The sequence below is a fragment of the Plectropomus leopardus genome, chromosome 15 (assembly GCF_008729295.1).
Source record: "Plectropomus leopardus isolate mb chromosome 15, YSFRI_Pleo_2.0, whole genome shotgun sequence".
Taxonomy (NCBI): domain Eukaryota; kingdom Metazoa; phylum Chordata; class Actinopteri; order Perciformes; family Serranidae; genus Plectropomus; species Plectropomus leopardus.
Genome location: NC_056477.1, coordinates 1,348,436 through 1,374,890, shown reverse-complemented (window position 1 = coordinate 1,374,890; position 26,455 = coordinate 1,348,436). Strand labels below are relative to the sequence as shown.

At 38.5% G+C, this 26,455-nt stretch overlaps 1 protein-coding gene across 1 annotated transcript in view; it reads right to left on the bottom strand.

Annotated features, from left to right (window-relative positions):
• LOC121954819 (nck-associated protein 1-like) overlaps window positions 1-26,455 on the bottom strand; it is a 59,809-nt gene that overhangs the window by 14,592 nt on the left and 18,762 nt on the right. Inside the window, 15 exon segments of the mRNA XM_042502527.1 lie at window positions 467-612; window positions 1,826-1,884; window positions 2,073-2,154; window positions 2,862-2,994; window positions 3,116-3,222; window positions 4,980-5,076; window positions 5,550-5,606; window positions 6,329-6,485; window positions 6,575-6,623; window positions 6,877-7,014; window positions 8,197-8,287; window positions 8,447-8,589; window positions 9,457-9,513; window positions 9,609-9,701; window positions 12,595-12,705. Of these exon segments, the coding sequence (XP_042358461.1) occupies window positions 467-612; window positions 1,826-1,884; window positions 2,073-2,154; window positions 2,862-2,994; window positions 3,116-3,222; window positions 4,980-5,076; window positions 5,550-5,606; window positions 6,329-6,485; window positions 6,575-6,623; window positions 6,877-7,014; window positions 8,197-8,287; window positions 8,447-8,589; window positions 9,457-9,513; window positions 9,609-9,701; window positions 12,595-12,705 (1,520 nt within the window).

Sequence of the window (26,455 nt, the reverse complement as noted above, 5' to 3'; positions counted from 1 at the left end):
CTTTTAAGTCTAACACATTAAATGTCAGAAGTGTGTGTTTCAATGCAGTCAAGATAAGGACAGCACTCTCCAACTATAAAAGGCCAGATGTTTGTATATATATATATATATATATATATATATATATATATATATATATATAATTATTAAGTCATCACATAAAATATATACGGTGCATCCCAGCAGGGAAAGTCAATATTTTATCAAGAATCACAGTAATTTGTCAATTCATAGGTATTTAAATCATGATAAAATAATTATGATAAATAAATAAAAAAATAAACTTAATAATAATCACTACAATAATAATAATATGTATACTAGATTAATTTTTTAAAAAGTGATTTATATAAAACACGTAAATGAATTCTCCTTTTCAGCCCATCAGGAATGAGAGTGTTAAGGTGATGTAACCAGTATGTCTCTCTTTGGAGGGATTTTGTCTCCGTTGTGAAGTGTGTCTCACCAGAAAATGGACAGGTCGGACGTCTCCACCAGCATCTCCACCAGAGAGTCCACCATCTTTGTGTGGAAGATGATGGTGTTCATCATTTTGCCGAGCTCCTTGTGATCGGCGATTCCGAGACTGGCTTTAGAGACACTGGTGTAGGCCTACGGTGGGAAAAACAGTCGGAAAAAATATGAAATTACAGATTTATTTTTGTATTTATCGGCAGCGCTCGAGCCCGAGCTGAGAGAAAAAAACTCGACCACATGACTTCAGTCCTGAGGTCTTTACACTGACTTCCTGTCTATCAGCGTGGATTTCCAAAAACACAACTGTTGTTTTATGAAGCACTGAATTTAGAGCCCAAATACGTTTCTGACATTCTGCTACGGTGAGAACCGTCGAAACTTCTCGGGTCTTTTGGGACAGTCCTGCTTTGTCTTCTGAGTCAAGACGAATTAGAGGGAGCGGTGTTTAGTTTTTATGCACCACATATCTGAGATTTTAAAATAAATAAATAAATACATACATACAAAACCTTCCAGAAAACTGCAGGTCCGCTACAACTTTCAGTTGCTTTACACGAAGTTTGAAGTTTTTCTGTTTGCTGCTGCCTTTAATTAACCCTTTGAAACCTGAACAAATCAGTTTGATTGCTTTTAAAAATAAGGAGTAAAAGAAATGAGTAACTTAAAAAGAAGCAAAAAATTAGCAAAATAAATGTGAAAAGTACAAGAAAATTACCTAAAAATTAGAAAATACAATTTAAATGACTTTGAAAAAGTGCTTCAGTAAAAATAATAGTCCAGTAGAACAATTTCATGATAACTTTCAAACTATAAATATAGTTTCTTTCTGTATTTTTGTTTTCCTTGTTTAAAAATGAAATAAAATTCTAAATCTACTAATTTCTTACAATTTGTAAAACTGTTGGTGATGTCGATCCAGGTTTCACAGGGTTAAATCATTAGTTATTTTTCTTTCATTGCAATTTTTACTATTGTAATTTATACTGCTCTTAGTGCTTTTTAAGCTTGCTGTTATTGTCTGTTCTAAAGCTCTTTAATTACATTTTTAATTGTATTTAAATGCCTTTTTATAATTAGCTTCTTTCTACGTTTCGATGCTTTTGACGTTTCACGTGGAGCACTCTGAATTGACTTGTTGCTGAAATTTTCTACATAAATAAACTTGCCTTGTCAGTGCCGTTCTTTCCTTTTCCGCTCCATTACACAAAGTAGCACAATTAAAAACAGTTAGTGGAAAATACAAACTGCGCTCAGGACTCCTGAAACTAACACTCCCCTGAGAGGGACGCAGCCCCGAGCTTTAGATAAACGTTCCTGAATAATTAAAGCGATAGATTTGTGTGCACACCTGCAGTCTGAACCAGTCCAGCCTCATTCCTCTGAAGTCAAACACCTCGCCATCCTCCACTGAAAAACAAAAGCACGACAAGTCACTCAAAATCAAACATTATCACTGAATCTTTTGGTAACAAATATCACGGCAGTTACCTGCACCATGAGCACTACTGCCGAATCTACTACCATCGATAACGCCGCTGTGTTTGTGCTACTGCTCCTGTTTTCACTCCTCTTTGTTTTGAAGAAGTAATATTTACCTTGTTTGACACTGAGAGAGGTCATCGTGTTGACAAATGAAGACATGATTATGGACTCGTCCTCTGGACACACAGACAGGTTCTACGAGATAAAAACAGGACAGAAAACTAGTTAGAAAATCAGCCGCAGTGTGAAAAAAAACCACAACAGCTCTAATTCAAAGCCAATATGTGCCATTTCATCGCTGCAGAGTTCAACCATTGATGGAAAATAAGACCACGCTCTGCATAGTAACTTTTGGACCGTAACTTCCGATATTTTTACCTTTTAATTAAGACAAGCATTAAGACAGCTGACTTTAAATTAAGGGTTTAAGAGTCTGGGTTCCCACACATTTTTATTGATGCATTTTCAAAACTTTTCCAGAAGTTTTCAATAACATTTTGTCTAATTTCTACGACTTTATTCATGTAGTTGAATATGGGAAGGCTCATATGGTGATACAGCCATAATGCATTGATTGTAATAAATTGTTCAATAAATTTACCAGTTACTAGTATTATCAAGTGGCTTTTATTCATGTGAGGCACTTGGTGCCTGTAATTTCTGTCCTGTAAAGCACGTTGGGCTGCATTTCTTGTATGAAAGGTGATATACAAATTAAGTTTATTAATATTATTATTATTACTAATTCAATATGTTTCCAAAACATTCTGTTAATTCCAAACCATTTCCAGGACTGAAAAACTGTTTTTCTTAATTTTATAACTTTTCCAGGAATTTCATGACCATGGGAAACCTGAAGCGTGTTTGTGTGTGCTCATTTTGTGAGCTCTGCGCGTTCGTACCTGCACCAGCTCATTCAGCACCACAGCATCAAAACCAGACAGGTACTGGACGTAGTATCGCTGCATCACGGGACCGTACTTCCTGACGTGAGCTCTGAGCTCCTCCATGTAGAAGATCAGCTCTGCTATGTGTCTGTAAAACACACACAAACACACAAACACACACACACACACACATCAGCGGACCTGGGACTAAAGCACACAAGCCAAGGACGCCATGATTGTGTGTATGCATGTGTGTATGTTTTGCGCACTTGTCTATGAAGTCATCTGTGCTTTTCTTCTGGATGTTGTCGGCGTGTCGGAGCAGCCAGATGATCTCGTCACGGGCAAACGACAGCGCCATGAACACGAACAGCGCCTAGTGGGACCCAAAGAGGCAGAAATGAAGAAACATGGAGGAGAAAGAAGAGAAAAACAGATTTGTTTTTTTTTCTTTTAAAGGGGGAGAAATGGAAATGTCAAAAATTCCCCAAGATAAATAATTCCAAGATAAATTACCGAGAGCAGTTGGCAGAGGCTGCTTCCTCACAGTCTCCGAACCAAATATGCAATATGTTTACAGAGCCAGTCTGGCTTAGCAAATACATTCTGTTATACATTTATGAGCGCTCCATCTGGATAGAGGAACCTACAGGGCTTTTTAAGGTGGTAAAATCTGTCCGCCCTGATAAACCGAAAAAGTTATGCTGAATTATTTAAGGTGGTATTGCTTGTGATGTTAGGTTTCAATATTCCACACAAGATCTCATCAACAAACAGAGCTGAGTCATAATAAAGAGACATCTGATGTGAACGCTTTTCAGGTTTGTATTTAACTGGATTTTGTGTTCAGACTTTTGTAATGTGTGTGACAGTTTTCTCCGTAAAGAAAAGGAACTCTCTGAAGAAGATTGTGAAATTCAAGTTCAAGTCAAGTTGAGCTGACTGGTGCCTGTTTGCACTCTGAGTTTTTAGGTTGTCCCCTCTGGGAAGAGGTTTTTCGTCCCGAGGTGTAAAACCAGGCGCTATAACAACAGTTTTTTTCCAGCTGCTGTCACTCTGGTGAACAAGCTGCAGGAGAATTGCACAAAATTGCTCAGGATCATTTGGGAGTCTGTATTTCTGATTTATTCATTCAGAGTTTTAAGACTGTTTGTGTTTAAGGTTTGGTTTTGTAAACTGCCTGTGGGTACAAATAAAGTAACCTGAACCTAAACCTTATTGTTTATGCATTTTTTAATTTCAATCTGCTTGTCCTGGTCTGAGGCACGGGGCCAGCAGACTGAACAAAGAACTCCAAACTTCCCTCTTTCCTCCTGGAGTCCCCGAGGCGTTCCCAGGCCGGATGAGATATATAATCCCTCCGGCGTGTTCTGGGTCTGCCTCGGGGCAAACTACCAGCTGGACGTGCCCAGAACACGTGTACTTTATCCATATGTTAGTTACTGCAATAAAGTCTGGGCAAGTACACATCCTACTAATCTACAGAAACTCACTCACTCGCTCAAAAGACACTTGTGAAGTTGAACACCTCTTCTGTTTACTTGGCTCAGTCCGCCCCTCTTTTTCTATTCACAACATCAACATATTCCACTCTTGCATTTTCATTTACAAATATACTTTAAGTCCAGATTTGCTGCCCAAATCTTCCAATGACTTTTTTAAGTTATTCCTCTTATACCTCTTAGCACCTCTGCAGCGGTTTCTCCTCTTCATGTATCTCTCACTTACTCATCGTCTCTTTCAGACTCAGTGCAGACTAATTTGGATCGATGCTTTGAGCTCTGCTTCAGGTGGAGACAGACAGTAATTAGTGCTGACGCGTCACAGCAGCTTGCCTGTTAGGGAGCTAAAATTAGCGCATTCACTTAAATGTTGTGATCAATGCCGATCAGAGCAGAAGCCCATAAATATCTGTGACGACTGCAGAGTCATTTGACTCGGGTGTGAAGGGCGATTGTTACCTTTCCCACTGCATTAAAAATCCAGATGTTAGCTGGTGTTAGTGTTTTCTGTGCAGTTGAAAAGAGGCTTTATCCAGATTGGTCATTTAGAATTGCTCATAAAACTCCTCTAAAACTTAAATCTATTGTTATCACGGTGCTATTCAGCTGTCTAAGGGCTAATCTTTATTACCTTAGGGCCTAGCAGTCCAGGCTGATCGGCTAAAACCGTGGCCAGCTCCTTCAGAGCTGATCGGAGAAACTTGCGTCTCTCTCTGTGCATCGAGCCTCTGCAGAGAGACAGAGGAAGTCAGAGCGGAGCGTCAAAACACACGAGCATCATGATTATATTGTATTTTGACACTTTCAGGACAATCCTGCAAAAGGACAAAAAGCAGACGACAGTGACGGCAGAAGAATGAGAACGGAGATGAAAGGGGAAGACAGAATAAATAATGAGGATCAAAGAGGAGATGAGACAGAGGGGAGGATAAAAAGGGAGAAAAAAAAACGAATGAGGGATAAAGAGAGGTGATGCTTGTGTGTGAGACTCCCCGAGAGAGAGACTAAAGGCTACAGCGGCGCTGAACCGATGGTTACAGATGGGAAGCAGGAATATAAATGAATAAAACAGAGGATGTGGGCAGGGAAATAAATCATAAAATGTGAAATATGGTTTGTGTGTGAAAAACAAAAAGAAAAACTGGATGAAAATTCAAGTTGGGATGCAACAGAAGGATTCATATAAAGATTAAGTCCGTACGCATGAGACAGGGCCTGCTCCTTGCACTCTCTGATGTCGTTGATACGTTTGTTATACCTGAAAAAACAAACAGCAGAGAGGAAGTGTTAAAAGAGCTGAGACAAACTGAGAAATGTATTTTCATTTTATTTCTCTGCTATCTGAGAATATGGTTGAACACAAGGCAAAAGTCACATCCTCAAATTCCTTGTTTTGTCGACACAACATTCAGACGCCTTTCACAAGCATTTAAACCTCAGGGACTACGAAAGAGATGTGGGAAAGTGCAATGAGCAACTAACCAGGAAATGTCCAGCACGTCGCCAAAAAAAAAGACTTGAAAATTGGCCATAAGGAGATTTTTAGATATTATCAAGAAAATGGAGGAAAATGTCCAGAAAACTACATTTTTAGTTCTTAGAATAATTTCAAATTTTGTTACAAAAATTCTATACATTTTATTTTACATATATTTTTTAAGCCCTTTCTTAAGGTCATCTAAGATCTTTTCGTGTTGCGTTTTCTTTCTTTTTCTTTATTTTCTTGTAATTTTTTTTTTAAACTAATTTCTTGCAAAATTTGGGGCCATTTTTTGTTAAGTTGTTTAGTGCCTTCTCTTCATGTCGAAAGATATCAAACCATTTTGTTCAAGTTTCAAAGCGCTGAATTGACAAGCATATAAAACTGATAAAATCTGGCTGTTAAAAAGCTGTAATCTGCAGAAATTTGGAATTTTTCCATAAAATAAATGACTTTCCGTATTAAAAACAGTTTGCATCTTCACATATAGGTGCTCTTACCCTCTGATGTTCACAAACAGATCCTCTGCAGCCTTGTGAATGTGGAAAACTTCGTCCCTGAACAGACAGAGGCAGGTGGAGCTCTGCAGAGCCAGCTTCCACAGAGACAACGCCGCTGCGTCGCTGTTTAGCACCGCATGACACAGGATGAAACCAACTGGAGAGAGAACACAAATAAATGACTGAGTGCAATTTAGAAGACAAAAACTATCAGTGGTTGGATGAGTGGGAGGCCGTTTCACTCACAAACGATCCACTTCTCCATTGTGTCCAGTGACAGGTATTCACACGGCATCTAAAGACAGAGACACGCGGTGAGGATCAGATCATCGGGACGCGGTTTCACAGTTTTACAGTTAAATCAAACAGAAGAAACTACTGAGCACATACATGTGAAAGCTCAGACTCTGGCTACCACCACAGTTTTTAATTTATTACAGTTTAATTATTCATTACTAAATATTGAAACAAGAGCAGCTTCTTGACATTTAATTTAAAACATTCCCCTCGGACCACAGATCGGGGTTTAATGCAGTCGTCATACTAACAGTGTCTGACTGTGCAGGATTGAGCATGGTGGAGGGCGCAGAGATGAGCGAGAGCAGCTGGGCGTTCCTCCACTGGTCAGCGGACAGATTCCTCCTGGGATAGACCATCTGAAGACTGATCAACGCGTCTGACAGCGACTGGAGGAGAGAAAGACGGGAAGAGGAGGGAGGAAAGACGAGAAGAGGAGGGAGGAAAGACGGGAAGAGAAGGGAGGTGAGCTTTCTGGCACTTTATTTGATCACTATGTGTCAGAGTGTTGCATCAGTCTGCATAAACAACTGCAGTGGAGGTGTCAAGATTCTCACCACATTACTTTATTTTCCCTTTAATGAAGTCGAGACTTCAGCTCCCAGTTTCAGAGCAGAAAATAGTTTCCCTCTGACTGACTGATCTAACGCTGCGTTTCCACCGCATGGTACGACGCGACTCGCTGTTTATAGTTGCGACCAGCAGCTCTGCAGTTTATTTTGTCGGTGGATGGTCAGCGGGCCCACAAAAACTGCCCCACCTTCTTGCAGCCAGAATTTTTGCCCACGGAGTCTGAAATTTGTTTTGAAAGTCACAGCTATCGCGAATTCACACTTGTTTGATTTTTCATTTCCAAAAGTTGCGGACAGACGCAGGTAATATTTTTTGGTTCCACCACGGTCAAGTTAAGTTGTTTGGCTACTGATGCAAATATCTAAAATGCCTAAAATGCTGGATCACGTACCAGCACGCACAGGAGTCTACGCACTGATCCCATACCACGTATTTATTGATACACTTTAAAGTTATTTTCACCCGAGTAAAACAGTTTTCCTGGGAATCAATTCTTGGCTGTACTGAAACAGCAGCTTACACAGCAAGATGCACTGTGAAGCCACTTGCAAAGAAGAACTGATTTCCCATAAATAGTGTATCTGAAGTCACTGTCAAAATATCGAGTTAGAGGAAGCATGGGTAATACGTCCATAATATATCCATATTGTGATATGACACCAGATAATCTTGTGTTTTGGATATGATGATATTGTAACTGTTGTCTTTTCCTGATTTTAAAGGCTGCATTAAAGTTAAGTTATGTCATCAGACTGTTAAATTGTGTAAAAAGTTTGTGAAAACACCAAAAGTCAACTCTGCTGCAATGTTGATAGAGGTATTTAATTTCCTCAATATTGCCCAGAACTGCACCTAATGGTCATATCACATAGTCACACTGTGAACTCTTTCAACCACTCAGAAGTTCACTTGGCAAAATTTCTGTAAGAAAGTCAAATTAAAAAAAAAAAAATCAAAGACCACACCTCTGAATATTAACACGGGCGCAGTCCTCCTACCTTTCCATGTGGAACAAACTCCTCCATCAACTTCTTCAACGGGTTCTCGTAATCCACGATCATCTGGCCCAACCTGGGGTACTCCCGGTCACTACGACACACACACACACACACACACACACACACACACACACACACACACACACACACACACACACACACACAGACCCGCTCTAACAGACAGTATGTTTAAAGTGCTTTAAAACGCTGCTGTGGCTTTTCTCTCATCAACACGGCGTGTTTCAGTCACCTGGCTCCGTGCGTCATCTCGTGGGCGTAGTTGTACAGTCCGATGATGGCTTTTCTCTCCTCGATGCGGGACAGTATTGTCATCAGAGTAGTGTAAGTCACCACCAGGTCCAGGTAGTTCTTGGTCAGGTCAAAGTTCACCGTCTGACAGGAAACAACGAGAGAAAAAATGTCTCCTTTCTTCATGAACAAAATCTCTTCAGCTGAAAAATGACAATGAGAGCTGCAGTTTGGAAAACATTAGATAAAACATCATGTGTAGCCAAAATCAATGACATGGAAGCCACGAGTAAATATTCTTTAATATTCCCCATGCTGCATAAAGATCGAGTGTGACACGACATGAAGAGGGAAAGAGGTGAAAGCTCAAAGAAAAGGTCCGTAATATTCTTTCATACAGCAACAAAACACAAGTAAAGGGGAATATGAAAGAAGAGAAAAAGAGATTTATTTCTTAAAAAACTTTGTGGTTACAACAAAAGAAACTTCATGCCACCTTTTAAAGGAAATATTTTTCCATGCCTTGATGCGTATGTGTCTATTAAATTTGTTCTCTCTTGCAATAAAACTATAAATATACAACATTTTTTTCTTTAATCTTAACAAACATCTTATCTTGATTTCATAATTGACAAGGTTTTCTTAAAAAACAGAAACAAAGTTATTAAAAAAAGATTTAAAATATTTTTCTGCTTCATTAGGTGCATCTGTGCAGTTTAATATAATCCAATTCAAATTCAATATTTAGGAAGATCATGATGTTTTATTTGGTTAATGCTGACACAGACATGTTTAACTATATCTTTATTATTGAGCTCATACATACTGGACTGCATTGTATTAAAATGTGTTTCTGATAATTGTTCCTCAGAAACACCCTGAAGTATAATTCAGTCCAGTTCAACACCACTGATAACATACAGGCTAATAACACATTATCATTATCACATTATGTTTATAATAAATAATAAAGTGAGCAAAGAGAGTCTTATTTAGGGTTTTTTCACTCACAATGTCAAAGAAGACCTGGCAGGCGTCGATGGTGTTCAGCAGCTCACACACATGGTCCTGAGGATACAAAGAGTCAATATACATAAGAATCGCCACCATATTATACAATGTACTGTTTGTGTGTGTGTGTGTGTGTGTGTGTGTTTTTTTACCTTGAACTCCATGACATCTACGAAGGTAAAATAGTAGAGAGCCAGGTTCTTCAGAATCTCAGACTTTTCCTTCTGCAGCTGAGCCAGCTGTTGCTGTAAACACGGCAGCAATACACACAGTTACTAAAAAATACCAAATGTAAAAGTTTATAAGAGTAAAACCTGTTTACTGTGACTGCGGTGATAAAGCTCATGTTATCACTTACTGTATCTCTCTTTTTGACTTTTAGCAAGTATTTTATGGATGTTAAAATTTGCTTCTTTCCTCTAAATCTGGGCTGATTTGTTCCTCAGTGTTGTTGAAAAAAACAGTTTACAAAATTTACCAACTCAAAGCTTTTTTTCCTCTTCAAAAGTCATTATGCTCTAATAAAAGCTCCAGAGACAATTTTCTTCCACATCACTTTTTTTTTCTTTTAAAGCTGGAGTGAGAAATATCTGCATATCTGTTATTGCAACTAATCTCTCACTGTAGAAAAAACATAATTTAAAAAATCCAATTACTATGTTTGCCTTCGGGGATCAATACAGTTTATAGTATCTTGTTCAAATTAATTACAGCTTCTCTTCATTTTGACTAAATTAAGAGCAAACTGATATAAATGAGATACTGAATAATTCAGTGATATTGGAGCTGGAAACACTTTCATGAAGACAGAGAGAAACACAGATAACTAGACTAAAAAGAGAAATTAGAGGAAGCTTTAAAAACCTATTTGAAGTGATTTTACTTTGGTAGAACATTTCACTCATTTGGATTTTTTTGGGATTCACTGATGCATTGACATTAGTCGGTTATGTTTACTAAGATTCATTTTTTATTTTGCTCAATTACAAATTTTTACCCAATTCTTTGAAACAAATTATTCAGGTTTATAAAACAGAATCAAACAGTCTTGCATGCTTTTTTAAAAAGCCGCTTTTGTTTGTATTTCAGCTTCCAGACTGCAAAAAATGAACAAGTGAATGATGTTTGACCAAAGTAAAATCTGACTATCGGTGCAAACCCAGAGTCAACCCCCCAAAAAAATCTTGATTTACGTTTTCAAGAAGTCAGAGTTGAAGGAAAGAAGTGAGAGAGGAAATTCAATCAGTGAACAAAACACCAGAAGACAAAAGCTGCTTCTGTGCTTCTTGAAGTCTAGAAAAGTTCAGCTAGGGATGCAATGTGTTCTCAAAACCCAAACTTAGATAAAAAATAAAAAAATCAGCTTGAAAAGATTGTCTAATCAATCTTTTAACAAGCTGGAATACAGAGTGTGAAAGCATCATCCTTAGCTTTTTATTTACATGACAGAAATTAAGCATAACTGCATGTAAATGCAAACGAGCCTGAAGCTGTCAGAACTGTAACTTTAACCGGTGCAAAGTACACAAGATAAAGTGGGAAAAAGTGTAAGAAATGACAAGTGTGAGGAGTGTGTGACACTGCTGCTGCACCAAGGAGTTCAAAACTTTGTCACTCCACCAAAAAATGAAGCCAAAGATAATGTGGATCAGTGGATCTTTTTGAATTTTCTGCCCTTTTTTCCAGAAAGTTGGTGTTACCGCGTTCTGACGGAGGCAGATAAAGACCTCAGACCGACACAGACCAATCACGAAGAATTATTTGGAAAAGACAATAAACTGAGAGACACTCCTTGGTGCAGGCAGTCAGCCAGTCACTTAAAACAGCCAGTCTGTCGGTCACCAAGCCATCTAACAAACCAGCAGTCAGCCAGCTGGCAAACCAGCTAGTTAACCAGCCACACAGTCACTCAGTGGATGAAGGAGAGAAAGTAAAAAACGCTGCCAGCAGTGAGGAGGGGGAGCAGAGCAAAGCAAAAGAAACACACTCCAAAAATAGCTTTAAAAACAGGTACAAAAAAAACATTATTACAAAACTTGAACTGAAACACAAAAGTTACAGGAACTTAGATACAAAAACTTACCAAAAAGCACAAGTCCGGAATAAGCCAAGTTTAGCATGCAAAACACAAACAAACACAGAAACAAAGCAGAAAACAACGTAAGAGACAATTTTTGCACAGTTATACTAAATAAAGCAGTTAGCTCCACACTCAAACACTCACACACACTCTCTCTCTCACGCACGCACGCACGCACATACGCACACACACACGCACGCACACACGCACGCACAACGCTGTTTGCTAAATGACAGTTTGACATAAACACATAAGCCAGAAGCTACAAGCTAACAAGTAAAGCTGAAAGAAACACTTGATGAGCAATGACTCAGTTTAGTTCACTCATTCTTGGACACACACACACACACACACACACACACACACACACACACACACACACGCACACACGCACACACATACTCTATACTCTAAACCAAATGTAGATGCAACTTGTTCTGTGAAACTATTTTAAGTCTTGTTGAAGATATTTGTACAAGTGTGACAAACTTCCCGGTCATTTTTTATACGGCTAAACTCTGTTTATGATGTGTCCATCAAAGTAAACTGAGCACAAATCCGTCTATATCATTAAAAAATGAGAATATCAGGGGTGTCCGGTGGCTCAGAGGCTAGAGCAGGCGGCCCATGTGAAGAGGGTGTGTCCTCACCGCAGCGACCGCAGGTTCGATCCTGGCTTCGGCCCTTTGCTGCATGTTGCCCCCCCCCCTCTCTCTGACCCGTTCACGTTAGGTCTTTTCTATACATTAAAGGCGTAAAAAGCCCAAAAAAATATAGACAAACATTTGGATGAAAAATAAAAATGATTTCATAATTTTCTGTATTAAAAATAATAATAATAATTTATGCTACAATTTTTAATCCACTTAGCTAGACTGTAAACCTTTTAGTGAAGCTGAAGAACTCAGGTGCTTAACGCAGGAAAATTATCTCTGCGTAAGCTTTTGCAGATTCACACCTGAAGCTAAATCAATCACACGGTTAACGGAAATCTTTCATTCTCTTCCTCTTCATAACACACAAACACACACTGCAGACACACATGCAGGCGCACTTACGTTATTGTTCCGTGTCTCCACAGCAGGAAACTTCCTGACAATAAATTTAACCGCAGACTCCAAGTTCTTATCAACGAGATAGGAGGGCTTCGCCTTGGGGTCGCCACATGCCTGGAGAAAAGAGGAGAAGAAGACGTGAGAAGAGAAAAAAAAACCAAAAATCAAAGTGCTGACATTTTTACGTTTAAGACTGAGAATCTAACACTGTCTTTGCTCATGGTCAGGCATGTTAGATGTGTGGTCATCACCAGGGGGACATCTGGAGCTCACAGTGACAGCTGGTTTATCCCGGCCCGGGATGTGAGGAGGGGTTCAGGTGGATGAAATATTGACACCACTGACATTTAGTGAAGTTTCCGGACCAGTGGCATTTTCAAAACATGAAAACCAACACACACAAACATGACTGCAAGTGACCAGTGCAGACTAATCTGTCATTAAAATTAGGGCTGGGCAATACAAAGGTATTATATTGTATCGAGATGAGACTATATATCGTCTTAGATATTAGACATTTTTATATCATGATGTAGAGAAAAAGTGTTTTTTCCAGATTTTTGTGTTTGCATTTCAGAAAAATGATCTACTTTTCTCAACTTAGTCATTATATCTTCAACACTAATATCTACATAGCACATCAAAAATGGATGTGTTCATAGTTTTTAAAGTACTGATAGTCATTCCTACATTATTGTCACATCAAAGAGGGAATTTAGTAAAAAAAAAAAAGTAAAAAAAATAAAAATTGCGATGTTCGATTCTGTCTTTATATATTATGTATCATGATATAGCCTAAAAAATATTGCAATATAATTTTTAGCTCACATCGCCAGCCCTAATTGAGATGCACGTTGACAAAAATGTTCAAGAATCGACAGGGTGGATTTCCAATTTGCTGAATTAAGTTGGGAAGTGTGTGGTTTTTGGTTTTCAGGTTTGGATAAACCAGCTTCAACTGTCCTAAAAGACTGAACAAGAGCCTGAAGTGATCAGTGGTTCTCAACTGCTGAGCTGTGGAGAGATATCACAGAGCTGAGCACAGAAACGTTGATTTGATAAAAAAATCTTTTTTTTGCTGGCCCTCATTACGCTCACCTCAAGTTTATAAACAAATCTAAGCCTGTAATGATTTAGCTTTATATAATCATCCAGAAATGTCATTAAGTTATCCACAAATCACAGAACGGATGAGAACCACTGAGGGAGTCCCAGGTAATGAGAGGGATTCAGTTTCCAGCTGAAGTGTTTCTGAGCCATCACTGGTTAGTTCCACTGCATGACGGGCAGAGTGATGGACGGGTCAAATGACGGAGGGGCTGAATGAAACAGAAGAATTAAAAAAAGGAAGAGAAAGAGGGAGAACTGAAGTGAGAGAAATGATTTTAGAGAGAGAGACAGAGAAGTGGTCAGAGATTTTTATGCAGCTATATTCTTTACACCTACAGAGTGTCCTTTTATTGTTTGAATAGGCAAAATAATCAAATTTATTCATCTAAGTCCCTATCTGCCCTGACTCTGGCAGGAAGCAAACAGCGCTCATGCATTATGGAAGTGTAGTAGTGAATGGTGAGGAAGATGTGGTCCATGCATGTGCCATAAACAGAGTGAATGCATAAAGTTTGTTGGCTGCCAACGCAGAGGAACAATCCCAGAAGAGGTCAGTGACCGTTCTGAGGATTCAGTTCCTCGTGGTTTAAGGTTTAACTTTAGAAAGTGGAAGCACACATTTAGAAAAGCCATAAAAACTAACATGAAGTTACCAAAATCACAAATAAAATCTATGACACAAAATGCTTATGCTGTAAATGTAATGTTTCTAACCCGCAGTAACATCACAGCTAACAGCACCACAACCGTAAACCTGGATTTCAGTTTGCATGGCGCGAAAAATCATTTTCAGCATCAGCCAGTGCAAAATGAAACCGCAAAACAGCAACACATGCTGGTTCACACAGGCACGCAAGGTAACTGACAACCCGGGTGTTAGCACGTGATGAGACGCAGCCTGAGAACTGTTTCTGTCGACACGTTGCAGCTGAGATTTTTACGCAAAACTTTAACAAAAAAAAAAATCACTGCAGTCACATTTTGTGATCCCAAGTGCAACATGCCGCACTGCTGACGGGTGGGATCAGCACAGGCTTGAAAACCATAAAGCCACAAAGAGATCAGTGCAAAAAAATTTAGGATTTAACCCTTTAATTTTACAAATAAGCTAAGCTATGACTATGACCGAACTGCACGTTTAAGAGGAAACACGTCTGCTGCCACTTTGCATCTGTGGGAATTTGACATGGGATGCAAAATGGTGCAGGTATAACATAGATTTAACCCTTTCAAACCTGGGCAAATTGGCCTAATTTCTTTTTAAAAAACATGGGAAGAAATTAGTAAAAAGTACAAGAAAATTAAAATAGCCTGAAAAATAGCAAAAAATAAAATTATTTAAAAAAAAAAAAAAACCCACTACAGACAAAACACACAAAAAATCTTTAAAATTATAATATTTCTGTAAAATAATTTAAAATATAAATATAGTTTTTGGAACTTTTTTTCCCAGCTTCTACTAATTCCTTGGAATTTGCAGGACATTTCTTGTTAAGTTCCTCATCGGCTTTTTCCCATGTTTTCAATAGAAATCAAACCAATTTTCTCTCAGTTTCAAAGGTTTAAATACTTGTGAAAGGTGTCTGAATGCAGTACGAGAAAAGTGATGTCCATCCAAGTTTCAGAGGGTAAATTCACTAGAAAAATTATCCTGGCAGGTTAAAAAAAAAATTAAGAAAAAAAAACACAGCTTACCCTGCAATCAAAGTCAACTAAATATATATATCACGATAGCTTCCTATCTAAAACCCAGTTCAGTTTGTGTGTTCAGTCTGTGAGCTGAAGCTAGTTCACGCACTAAAAACACCAGAAACAGGCATGCTGAGCTCTCGTAGAGCTGGGTCTTAAAACACACCTACTACTGCAGGGTCTCGCACACAAAACACTTGGACACTCGGGAAGAGGAGGGGTGACACAGAAAAACATACAACACCAACATGATTTCAAAACCCATCGATGACACAGACTGGACCTCAAGTCTCAGCTTGTTTCCTTGCGCCAGCCTCTCTCACACCTGACCAGACTTCCAATTTCAACGGGCGTCGGTGCTCAATGTCACGCAGTGTTTACTTAACAGCAGAGAAAATCTGTGCAGGTGTGCAAGAGGCGGACTGAATTTTAACGATGTAAAATGAGAAGCAAGGAATCAAGATGTGACTGTTAAATCCATGCAGTTGCAAAAGCACAAGCCGTGTTGTTTTTGCTAACACAGTGCTCTTCGGGTGACAACACACACTAGCCTAACCCTAAACAACACACTAAAACTCTACAGTGGCCACTAGAAGTGTAGTTACCCTTTGACTCACGCCGGGGAACTGCAGAGCAAAAAAACACTGTCCGGTTATAACACAACATTGGTACGCTGACTTAAAAGACTGTGCAAGAGTTTTCCATGTTTTAGCCCAAACAGCTGCTCTTTAGGCATTAAGCTTGGTCAACAACGTACTTTATTAGAAATCTGAGCCTGAAAACCTTCTTGTACAAACATTTGTTGTTGCTCTTGTGCTCTCTTTTCTAATTTGTAAATCTTGCCGTATAAATAAACCTGAAAATAAACGTAACTGATTTATTACTTACTTGTCGGTGCGTTCAAATGATTGTCGGAAGCTCCAACATCCAAGACTTGTGGGTAAGCTACCAACAACGTCCTTTTATAATGCAAAAAAACAACTTAAAATCACGTTATTCTAATCATCTGGTTTATGATAATACAGTTTATGGAGTTAAACTGAATCTTAGATATTAGGTTAGACATCAGAAATTCCCACAATCACTTGAAACATTTTCCTTCCTATATATTAGCTTTTTGAAATTTGTATTATCAAAAAAATAATGAAATCAGAACAGGATTTAAACAGATTTAAAAAAAAAAAACTGTATTATAGCCATATAGTCTTTTTTTTCTTTAAAAAATATTGGTGAATTTTCTCTTTTTTTTTAAAAAAATTTGGCTTTTTTTTTCTTTACAAGTTTTGGGCAATTTTTAAAGAAAACATTTTCACCTTTATTTAAATCTTTATCTAAATTTAAATTTTGTAAATTTTTAAAGACAATAAAAAAAGTTCAGTATTAAAATGCAAAGTTCTGCACAGAGAAGGGATCATCAGTGGCCCAATAGCACGATCTCTGTGTAAAAAGGGCTTTGCTGAAGGATAAAAGTCAATTACCAAACACACTGACAAACATTTAATGTAAACACCTTTGTTTTAGATCATTGCTGATAATAAAAACTATATATAATTTGTAATTAATGGGCTAAAACATGAAAACCCTTGTTTCTACTTCACTAGCATCTACTATTTTGGTAGATATAGCCATTGCAGCAACTCACATGTTGATTTCAACTACTTACTCATCTACTATTTGTTATTATACTATCAGAGGTAACAAAAAACAAAACAGAATTGGCTATGTAGCTGCTTTGCATCACAGGACAAAAGCATGAAGACTTATAGATCATTTCCTGTCTTTACATGGCGTGGCATTGTCCATTAGTGCTGGTGGTGGCTAGTGCGATAAGCTGGCTGGCTGGGTTTCGGGTGGGGTGGGGGCTGATGGAAGGATGGATGGACGGAGGGAAGGACGCAGTGAATGAAGGGACGGGGCATGGGAATAAGCTGAGAATCAGTAGTGGTCATGGAGGAGTAAGGGAGCTGTTGCCTGGATACCAGAACAGACCTCAGTCTCGCCTCCACCATCATTTCTCCACTCTGGGCAGCAATTAACAGCTGAGCATCTCAAAGGGTCCCTGCAATGCAACATATGGCAGGGGACCCTGGACTAGACAGCGCTGGGCCAGGGAAAACCTACATCAGAAAACTAATTACTGCTACTCATTACTGGATGAAATATCCCAACACCCCACGGCACCTTTATAGTGATCCTTCAGAGTCTCCGTAAACCACGCAAAACACACTCGTCCTCGCTGAGATGAATTAGTTTTTGTCCGTCATTCCTCTCAGTGTGAGCTCTCTCATTTTTCACATGGAGGGATTAACTGCCGCAAAAAGAGAAAAAAAATAAAAGAGCTCCAAAGAAAGGATGGTTTCACGTGATTAGGAACAGAAGCACTAGAGAGGCACTACAACTAAGAGCTGGCTGACTGCCTGGACTGCCTGCTGGCAACAGGACGATCTTCACTCATCCTTCTGCATTTGTCAGCATTATCGGACTTGGAAACTAATTCAGAAAAAAAAACTTTTTAGGATTAAACCGGCATCCAGAAAAAAAAAGCTTGTTGGCATAATGCAGCCGTAACTGATAAATCGAATGCCAAATCAGTTAATTTATAAAGAGGACTTTCTTCAAAGACAAGAATATAAGTGCTTTAGTGGCGCTTAGTTGGTAGCTACTAATAAAGAGTGAAAAATATTGTCCCAATAAACTAAATGTAACCTTCCTATGTATCATTGCTATGGTTCATTGAGAAAAAAAAATTTAAATAGACATCTTCCATATTTGTAATTTTCAGATGGAACAATGACTATTTCTGGGGACTCTGATTTACACTGGAGCCATGCTTTCTAAAAAAATATACTCATTTTAGCCCTTTTTACACAGAGATCATGCTAAAGGGCGGCTACAAAGTCACTTTTTTAAACTGCCTTTGCATTTTTCACCACTTCAGTGTGTGATTTTAGATAGCGTGCCGGCACCGCCTTATCAAAAGAGCAGTGAGGGGCATGACATCCATGTCCAATTTTCAAGACCATCGATACGCATCATCAGTACTTTATTATTACTATATAATAGTTTAGTCTATAAAAAGTGTATATAGTTTATTATATAATAATTTGAAACATATTATTTAAAAAAATAATGACTTCAGAACAGGATTATAATTTAATTTTTAAATATAACTATATTATAGCCACATAGGCTTTTTTTTTTGTTTAAAAAAAATTGGTGATGTTTTTTCTTTATTATATTTTTTGTATGATTTCTAAAGAGAACTTTTTTTCCCTTTAAATTTTGCAATTTTTAAAGGAAACAGTTTAGCGTTTTTTTCTATAAAAAGTTCTTTGGTGATTTCTTTTTCAAAAGCAATTTTTTTCTTTAAAATTTTTTTAGAATTTAAAAAATAAAAAATAAAAACACGATTTTCAAATTTATGGCGGTCCTTAAACACATAATGTGGTATTGCACAGGTTTGTGAAAATAAATTCCATGACTTTTCCAGGTTTTTCATGACAGTACGAACTCTGTTCTGCTTTTTAAATCTCCCGTGGTGGGTCGCTCGCATTATCACGCTATCAAAACACCACATCTGTCACGCCCATGAATCCATCCTTTTACATGAACCTCAGTTCAGCGCTGTTACTACCTCACATCGCCAGCTCAAAGGTGAGACGTCTACGTCCCCCAATTCTGCGACTGTACCTTTTATACACAACAGCGAAGCGGCGCAACGGCACAATAATTCCACCTTGACCAGGCAGTGTAAATGGGGCTTTTGTCCGGTGCAGTACAGATTAAACTGGCACATTTACATGCCATTCTCAGAAGTGTTGACTTAGCTGCTTTACATTTCTGGTATTCACAAATTATTGTGTCCAATCCAGTTTTAGCTTTTGCTTTGCAGACTAATAAACTGGCCCGGTAATGAATCTGAAATACAAGAAAAAGTGTATTTCTTACAACAAAATAAAGCTCAGATAAACTAATGTGCATGTAAATTCTGTTTTATAATGCAAATGAATAACACTCTAAATTCCCATTTGGGGTTGTTTAAACTGACAGTGAATGGAGCCCAGCCTTACTCTCAGCATTACAGATTCAAACATGAAGGAGGAGTGAGGGACAAAGGAGAGGACCAACAGATCAGTACAGGTAGCCAGGAGCAGGAGGAGGAGGGGAGGGGAGGGAGGAAGAGGAGGGAGGTGAGGAAGGGTGAAGGGGGTTTCATCAGTGGAAGGTGATAAACTTTGCAAACCTTCCAAACTTGTCCTTGCTGCATAGGAGAGGGGGGAAGCATTGGAACGGAGAGAAGAAGAGAAGAAATCAAAACAAAGAGCCCACCCAGACAAACTGCTGGATCACTGGTCTACACACTCGCTCACAAACACACATACACACACATGCATGTCTTAAAACAGCTGCTGTCACACACGTGTGTTCTGCATATCTGAGAGTTCAGTTAAGGAGAGCCGTTCTGGCATTTCTTTTCAACACAACACATAAAAAAAATAAACAACAACACATGCTGCGCCGACATGTGATTATATTAACACTTGTTTTAGCGCACGCTGTCTTCAAAGGAACACAAAGTGTAGTATCCCTGCCTACGCACTCACTGAAGTAACACATCCATTTCAAGAGTGTGTGGAAGCTGAAATAATATGGCTGACACTCGGCTGTCAGCGGCGCCCCGGTCTTATACACAACAGTGTGAAGACAAAGTTTGGCCCCTGCAGTTTTCTCTGGCTGCAATATTTGCTCCACATTTCTGCTCCATGGCTGTTGCTTAGTAACTGACAATGCGGCGTTCCCAAGTCGCTGAAGCACGAGGCGCTTCATCGCTGGTGATGCTCTGATGCATGTTTGAATCTATCATGTCATATTTATGTGGACATATAGCAACAGGAGTTATTTATTTATACTGTAGAGAGCTGTACTCCAGAAGGACTGAGTTGGCACTTGAAGAGGGATTCGGTAGGATCTGGGTGGGGGTGAGAGATATGGCAAAAATCTAACATTATGTAGCCTATATGTAATATCACACAATATTTATCACAATTTTCCATAAACTCAATTAGGAAATGGTTTGAAACCATAGCTTACTTCATCACAATGTATCATTTTCTCTTTTGTTTGGAACTTCCACACAAAAAAAACGGCCTCGTGAGAAAACAATCAAGAAACAGTAAAACTTAAATTCATATAAAAGGAGGCTTTAAGGTTTATGAAAACAATCATTTCAAGTGGATTCTGTATTCAAATCTTCACTATCCTCCTCCCTGTCTGCTCACATTGTGTCACCTTGCGAGGCAGCTGGATTCGTGAGATCATGCGAGAACCAAGCCTTGATTTGCTCCACAGCCTCATCTGAATAGCTCCCCTGGCAGAAATGGTATTGCCAAATTTCTACAGCTGGACACATTTTTAGTCGGGCTGCACAGTTATTCAAAACATATGCGACAATGCGATGTAGCCTTTGCACACGGGGCCCCGGCTCTACGCACTTGGAGGTGCAATTTATTGATGAAGGTTAAAGTGTGACAACATACTAATGTAAAGATGCTTCAGCCTAGAAATCATTTTCCACATTTAAGGCAATGTGCTTGATTGCAGCAACAATCCTATCACCTTTATTTTAATGGGGTTTTTGAGAATGAAATGCAAAAGTTACAATTCTAAAACTGTAACTCATGTCACCATTGCAATATCTGTCCAAAATAATCTTTTTAATTTTTAATTGTGTGCAGCCCTGTTTTGTACTGTTACATGGTATTCTTCATCATTGTCCAAACTTTGATCTGAATTGCGTCTGGTGGTGAAGTGGCACGAGCAGGACTTGACAACATGTGGCTTGACGTTGGGGCCAGATACTGGGTCAAGAAAAAAGCCCTTGGGAGCAAACTCATAACTCAAGTCTCAGACGGTTAATAATGGCTCTGTGAGTCTGTGTCAAGCTACACTTCTAAATCTTCTAGGCCGATATCATCTTTTATACATGTACGCTATTGTATATAACCATCATATTTACCTCTTTATTTTTATTTTTCTTTACTAAAAGCCTAACTCCAGACAGAAGCTGGAAACTAGCAACAGCTATAATCTCTATATGTGAAACATCAGTTACTTCAGCCTGTTTGTAACAGTCCCTATCAAATAAACTAAATGAATAAAGAAAATAAATCGGTATCAGGGAACATGTCATTGGTACTAGCTGAAGTGTTAAAGAATCGATATCGGTGGGGAAAAATCTTACTGGTGCATCTTTACTCATCATGTTGTCTCTTACAGGTGTTTAAAACCTATGATGAGGAAATTAGAGCAATCTGTCTGATTGTTTCCTGGTAAGAATATAGTTCTGCAAGAAAAATAACGCGGTTAACGTGATCTAATGCCTCTGATCATACTTCGCTTTTATCATCTTTTTTTTGGCCCGGTTTCTGAAAAAAATGCTGTTGGCCACTTATTTTGCTTTAAAGTGGCCTGAACATTAAATTCTGACAAATGTTTTGTTAGTTAATGATGCTAAAGTGTTAAATTAGCATGAACAATTAACTACACGTTGTTAATTGGTCCAGTTTCTTATCTGATGAGTTACTTCTTGATATGCAGACCAAAAAGAGGAATAAGAACAGCAAGGCAAAACGGGTGTTATTCACACTCCAGTCATATTTCACTCAAATAAACTCCTCCGAATTAATTTGACAAATATGGATTAAAAATGTATAATTCCTGCCTGCTAAATATTCAATGTTGATTTTTCCAGTAATTAACCCACTCTGCTTTAAATCAACTGGTTCATTGTGTTTGCAATCGTGTGTATTACATAACAGAAATTCCTCAGTATTTATGTGTATGCATTTATGCGTAGTCACACTGCTTGATTGAGTACGGATGAGAAAAGGGAATCCCTCAGCAAACATTTCCACCACAGAAGCCTGCTACCATCTAAACCACAGATGTGCAGTGATGCCACGGCGGGGTGAGACGCAGCAGGTTTTCATCCAAACCAAACACCAAAAACAGGTGATTTCACTGACAGAGTAAATTCACCCAAAAAAGGAGGACTGAGCACCTGGTGAAATCTTCACGTTCAAAGAAAACCTGCAAAATTCAAAGCCCTCAATGGCACCACTGCACATTTGTTATCCAGGTCACTCCGACTTTTGTCTTTTCACATCAAACAGAATAAATAATAATATTAAATGTGCCAACAGTCTGATAAATTCAGTTTGTACTGCATATTTCCCGGGGGAATGTGCCATTCAGACCGTGAGAAATTTATGGAGGTCTTGGGCAACTTGCCCTTAACAGCTCATGAAATGCCCTTGAAATTAAAAATGAGGGGTAAAAATGCCCCGAGTAATCAGTGCTGCCCTTCATTAAATGTCAAACTCGAATTCTTTCTCCCTTTAGGTAATTATTCATGTGTGACTGCAGCTACTGTCCCCTCAGAGCCACCGTAGAGGCTACACTTTCCAGTGTGTTCTGGGCAACAAAAAGAAGACAGCAGATTTTGTTGATCAGAAAACAGCTGCTGTTAAGTGTGCAGCATGAAGCAGAGGAAATGTTGGCACCACGCAGCCAGGAGAAGAAAATCCTGATCTCACACAAACTACTGCATCATCAAAAACAAAATTATACGACCGTAAAAATGTGAACCGGCAGACAGTGGAGACTGAACTGGTGCGACATAAAAACAGGGGAAAAGGCGATGTCATCTTAAAAAAGAGCTGCTGACTGTCCAGCAAAAGGAAAAAAAACTCTTTTACAAAAAACAACTGGTAATTTAACAACAGATTATTCAAATATTATTATTACAGCTAAGGTGGAAATTCTTATGAATGTCAGGAGAGGGGCGTTCAGGCCCTCACACACCAAGCCAACTGTCGCTCAATGTTGGGCCGTCGATGAGTATTCATCGCCCTAACGGTTTCCCGCACTGACGGCCTTTATTGGTGCTAGTCTGCATCTTTTCTGCTGATTTAGCTCGTTAAATCAGTGATTAAGCTCGTTAAATCAGTGATTAAGCTCGTTAAATCAGTGAGAGCGACGGCGGAGCTCATCAGTGAATAAAATCACTGCTTGTCTGTTCAGCTCATCATGACTGGGGCTGTGCGATATGGACTGAAAATAATATTATGATATTTTAAGGCCATATCACGATCAACTATATATACCTCGATGTTTTTAAATCTCCTCAAAAGCACTTAATTAATGCTAGAACTGGGAGACCGAATCGAATGTCACTTTTTTTTTAAACCAAATTCCCTCTTTGACGTAATAACATTGTAGGAATGACTATTGGTACTTAAAAATATATTAACGCAATTCCATTGTTTATCTGCTATGTAGTTAGAAGTGATGTAAACATAATGACTGAGAGGGTAGAGCCAACTATTAAACCACTTTACTGTAATGCAACCTTTAAAACCAGGGGAAAAAAATTTTACAAATTTACACCATGATAAAACAAGATCTAATATCTAAGACGATATGTATTCTCATATCTCAAGATGTTATAATGTCTTTATATTTCCCAGCCCGAGTCATAAACACGTTTTAAGTCCAGTTCTTCAGAAAATACACCGTTTCTCCAGTTCAGGGAAATAGCTGCTGTAATATGCAGTGATTAAATTAATGTGTCACTGCAATGCTTTTGAGTTTGACGTCGATTATTGACGATTATTTTTCTGATTAAGCATCTGAAAAATAAAATTCTATCATAACACAGCAGCGACATGGAAATTAGACTTATTTTAAAATAGACCACTATTATCAGTTTTTTAAGAGAAAATGATATTAAATTATTAAAACACTGAAAAGTCTTTATATTCATTTTTTATTAATTGATTTATAAATCAGGTTTTTAAAAAATCTTAAAAATATTCGATAAAATAGCTGTTAGATTAGTCGACGAATCAAAAAAATAAATTAATAAATTGTAAGATTAATCAAGAAAAAATAACCAATAGGTGCAGCCCTTCTTTCAGTATCGGCTGCGTTATCAATGTGCTAACTGGCTAAGCAGCGTTAAGACGTTCTTTTGGCTTCTCTTCTTGAATGACGGTTACAGACGACCACCGTCTGCTGGTATGGAGACTTTATTTCCTCTCATGCAGGCGCAGAACATACGTGTTTGTTGGTCACTGGCTGCAGCCTTTGCAGTGTGTTAATGTGCCAACTTTTTAGAGACGACGCAGCAGGCGGCTTTCATCGCCGCTGTGATGTTGGTTTGGTGTCTGGGTCCTTTATACCACTAAAAAGTACTTTCAAAAACTACTAAAAATTGATCCAAATAAGCTCCATCCTAAAAACATCTCACTTGCATTGTTTTAATTTAAAAAAATAATTTGAAGCTTTACAAAAGGGCTCTCTGCTGCAGGGCTTTACACGGACTGCAGTATAATTTAGGTGTTTGTGTTGTTGTATCCATCCTGTGGATACATATAACGCTGCACAAGATCACACTGCTTATAGTTAAAAAAAAATATGTCACTGTGTCTAACTTAACCCCTTACTTACTTTTCACACATATTTTTTGACTGTAGTCGTGACAAACGGCACCCTAGCTTAGGAGACTGTGGGGATTATCTGAGTGTAAGCGAGGTTAAGGAAAATAAACACCCTGTAAGCGCTGTGTGCAAGACAAAAAATGATGTTAGGAGGTCCACTGGCTGAAAGATAAGCACAGCAAACAAAAACTTTAATGCCACTCAGCCAAGATTAATTGAGGTGTCGGTTACAGAAAATTTACGGAGCAGTGTTTAAGGTTTTCTGCAGCTAGTCAATGGTGTGTAATGAGTGAATATGCTTCAAATGGAAAAGAACATTGCTGTGATTTTTAGATGGTAATATTACCGTTAGTGAGCATGAGTTACTTTCTCCCAAAGGTAGAAACAACACAACCAGGTCGGTCACCTGTGTTTTCATTAAAAACATAATTAAGCAACTCTGCCGATGATAAATCGGTGACAACTTTTTGAGCACTTCAGCAGGGAATTTTTGCACAAATTTTATAACTAAAAAGATTAAAAATGGACTCAAAATTGCAATTGAGGGTCCGGTGGGAGCGCTCTGATTGTCGCACAGATTACTGTCCCGGTTCTTTCATGTCTAGCTTTGGGAAGCAGTCGTTAATGGATGCTGGTGAGTTTTCTTATATCACAAGGTAAAATAAAAGTGTAAAAAACACATGAAGAGCATTTCAGGGTGAATGTACTCTGAAGCCTTATGAGGCAGATAAGGATAGATATGAAGATGATGGGACGGACAGAAAGAAAAAGGAAGGAAGGAGGGAGGAAAGGAAGGGCGTACTAAGAAGAGTAATCAGCAGCAAAATCTCAGTGACTGTGTCTGACTGCTCATACTGTCATAAACTTACACACAGAGAATAATAAACAAATGTGTTCATATAAAGTAAAAAAAAAAGCATTTTATTGTGCTGTTTTATGCTGATTACTAATTACCGCACATTTTAGTTAAGAATCAAATTATCTCATCATAATAGACCACCAAAAGAATCCTGTTAATTTGGAAATAACTGCTGAATAATAAAGTTGGACTAAAATGTCAGTGAATGGGAAACAGTATGGGCTTTCAGACAGTTTAACTTCTCCTCTGTACTGTTTGGACATGACTGACCTCTTTCTCTCTCCCTGTCTTTTTCTATTCAGCATACATACCCAGGCACAAAGGCTCGTCCCACACAAACAGACCCACTACTCTTTTCCTCCCACACACAAACCACTGGTGCAATACTTGTGCAACACAGTCAAGAGTCGGTAGCATTAATACATGTGTTATATTTCATTTTACTGTGTCTACTGCACTGTAACTGTACGCTGAAGCAGCACATGTCATGTTAATGTCACTGAGAGGAGCTTCAAATATAAAAGGCTCTACATTTGTGCTTTAACAAGTGGTAAATCTATTGTTTAACCCTTTGAAACCTGAGCAAATTGGTTTGATTTCCTTCAAAGGCATGAGAAGAAGGCAATGAGCAACGACAGAGGAAATGACAAAAAACTTAGCAAGATATTAGTAAGAAGTACAGTTACCTGATGATTAGTTAAAAAAA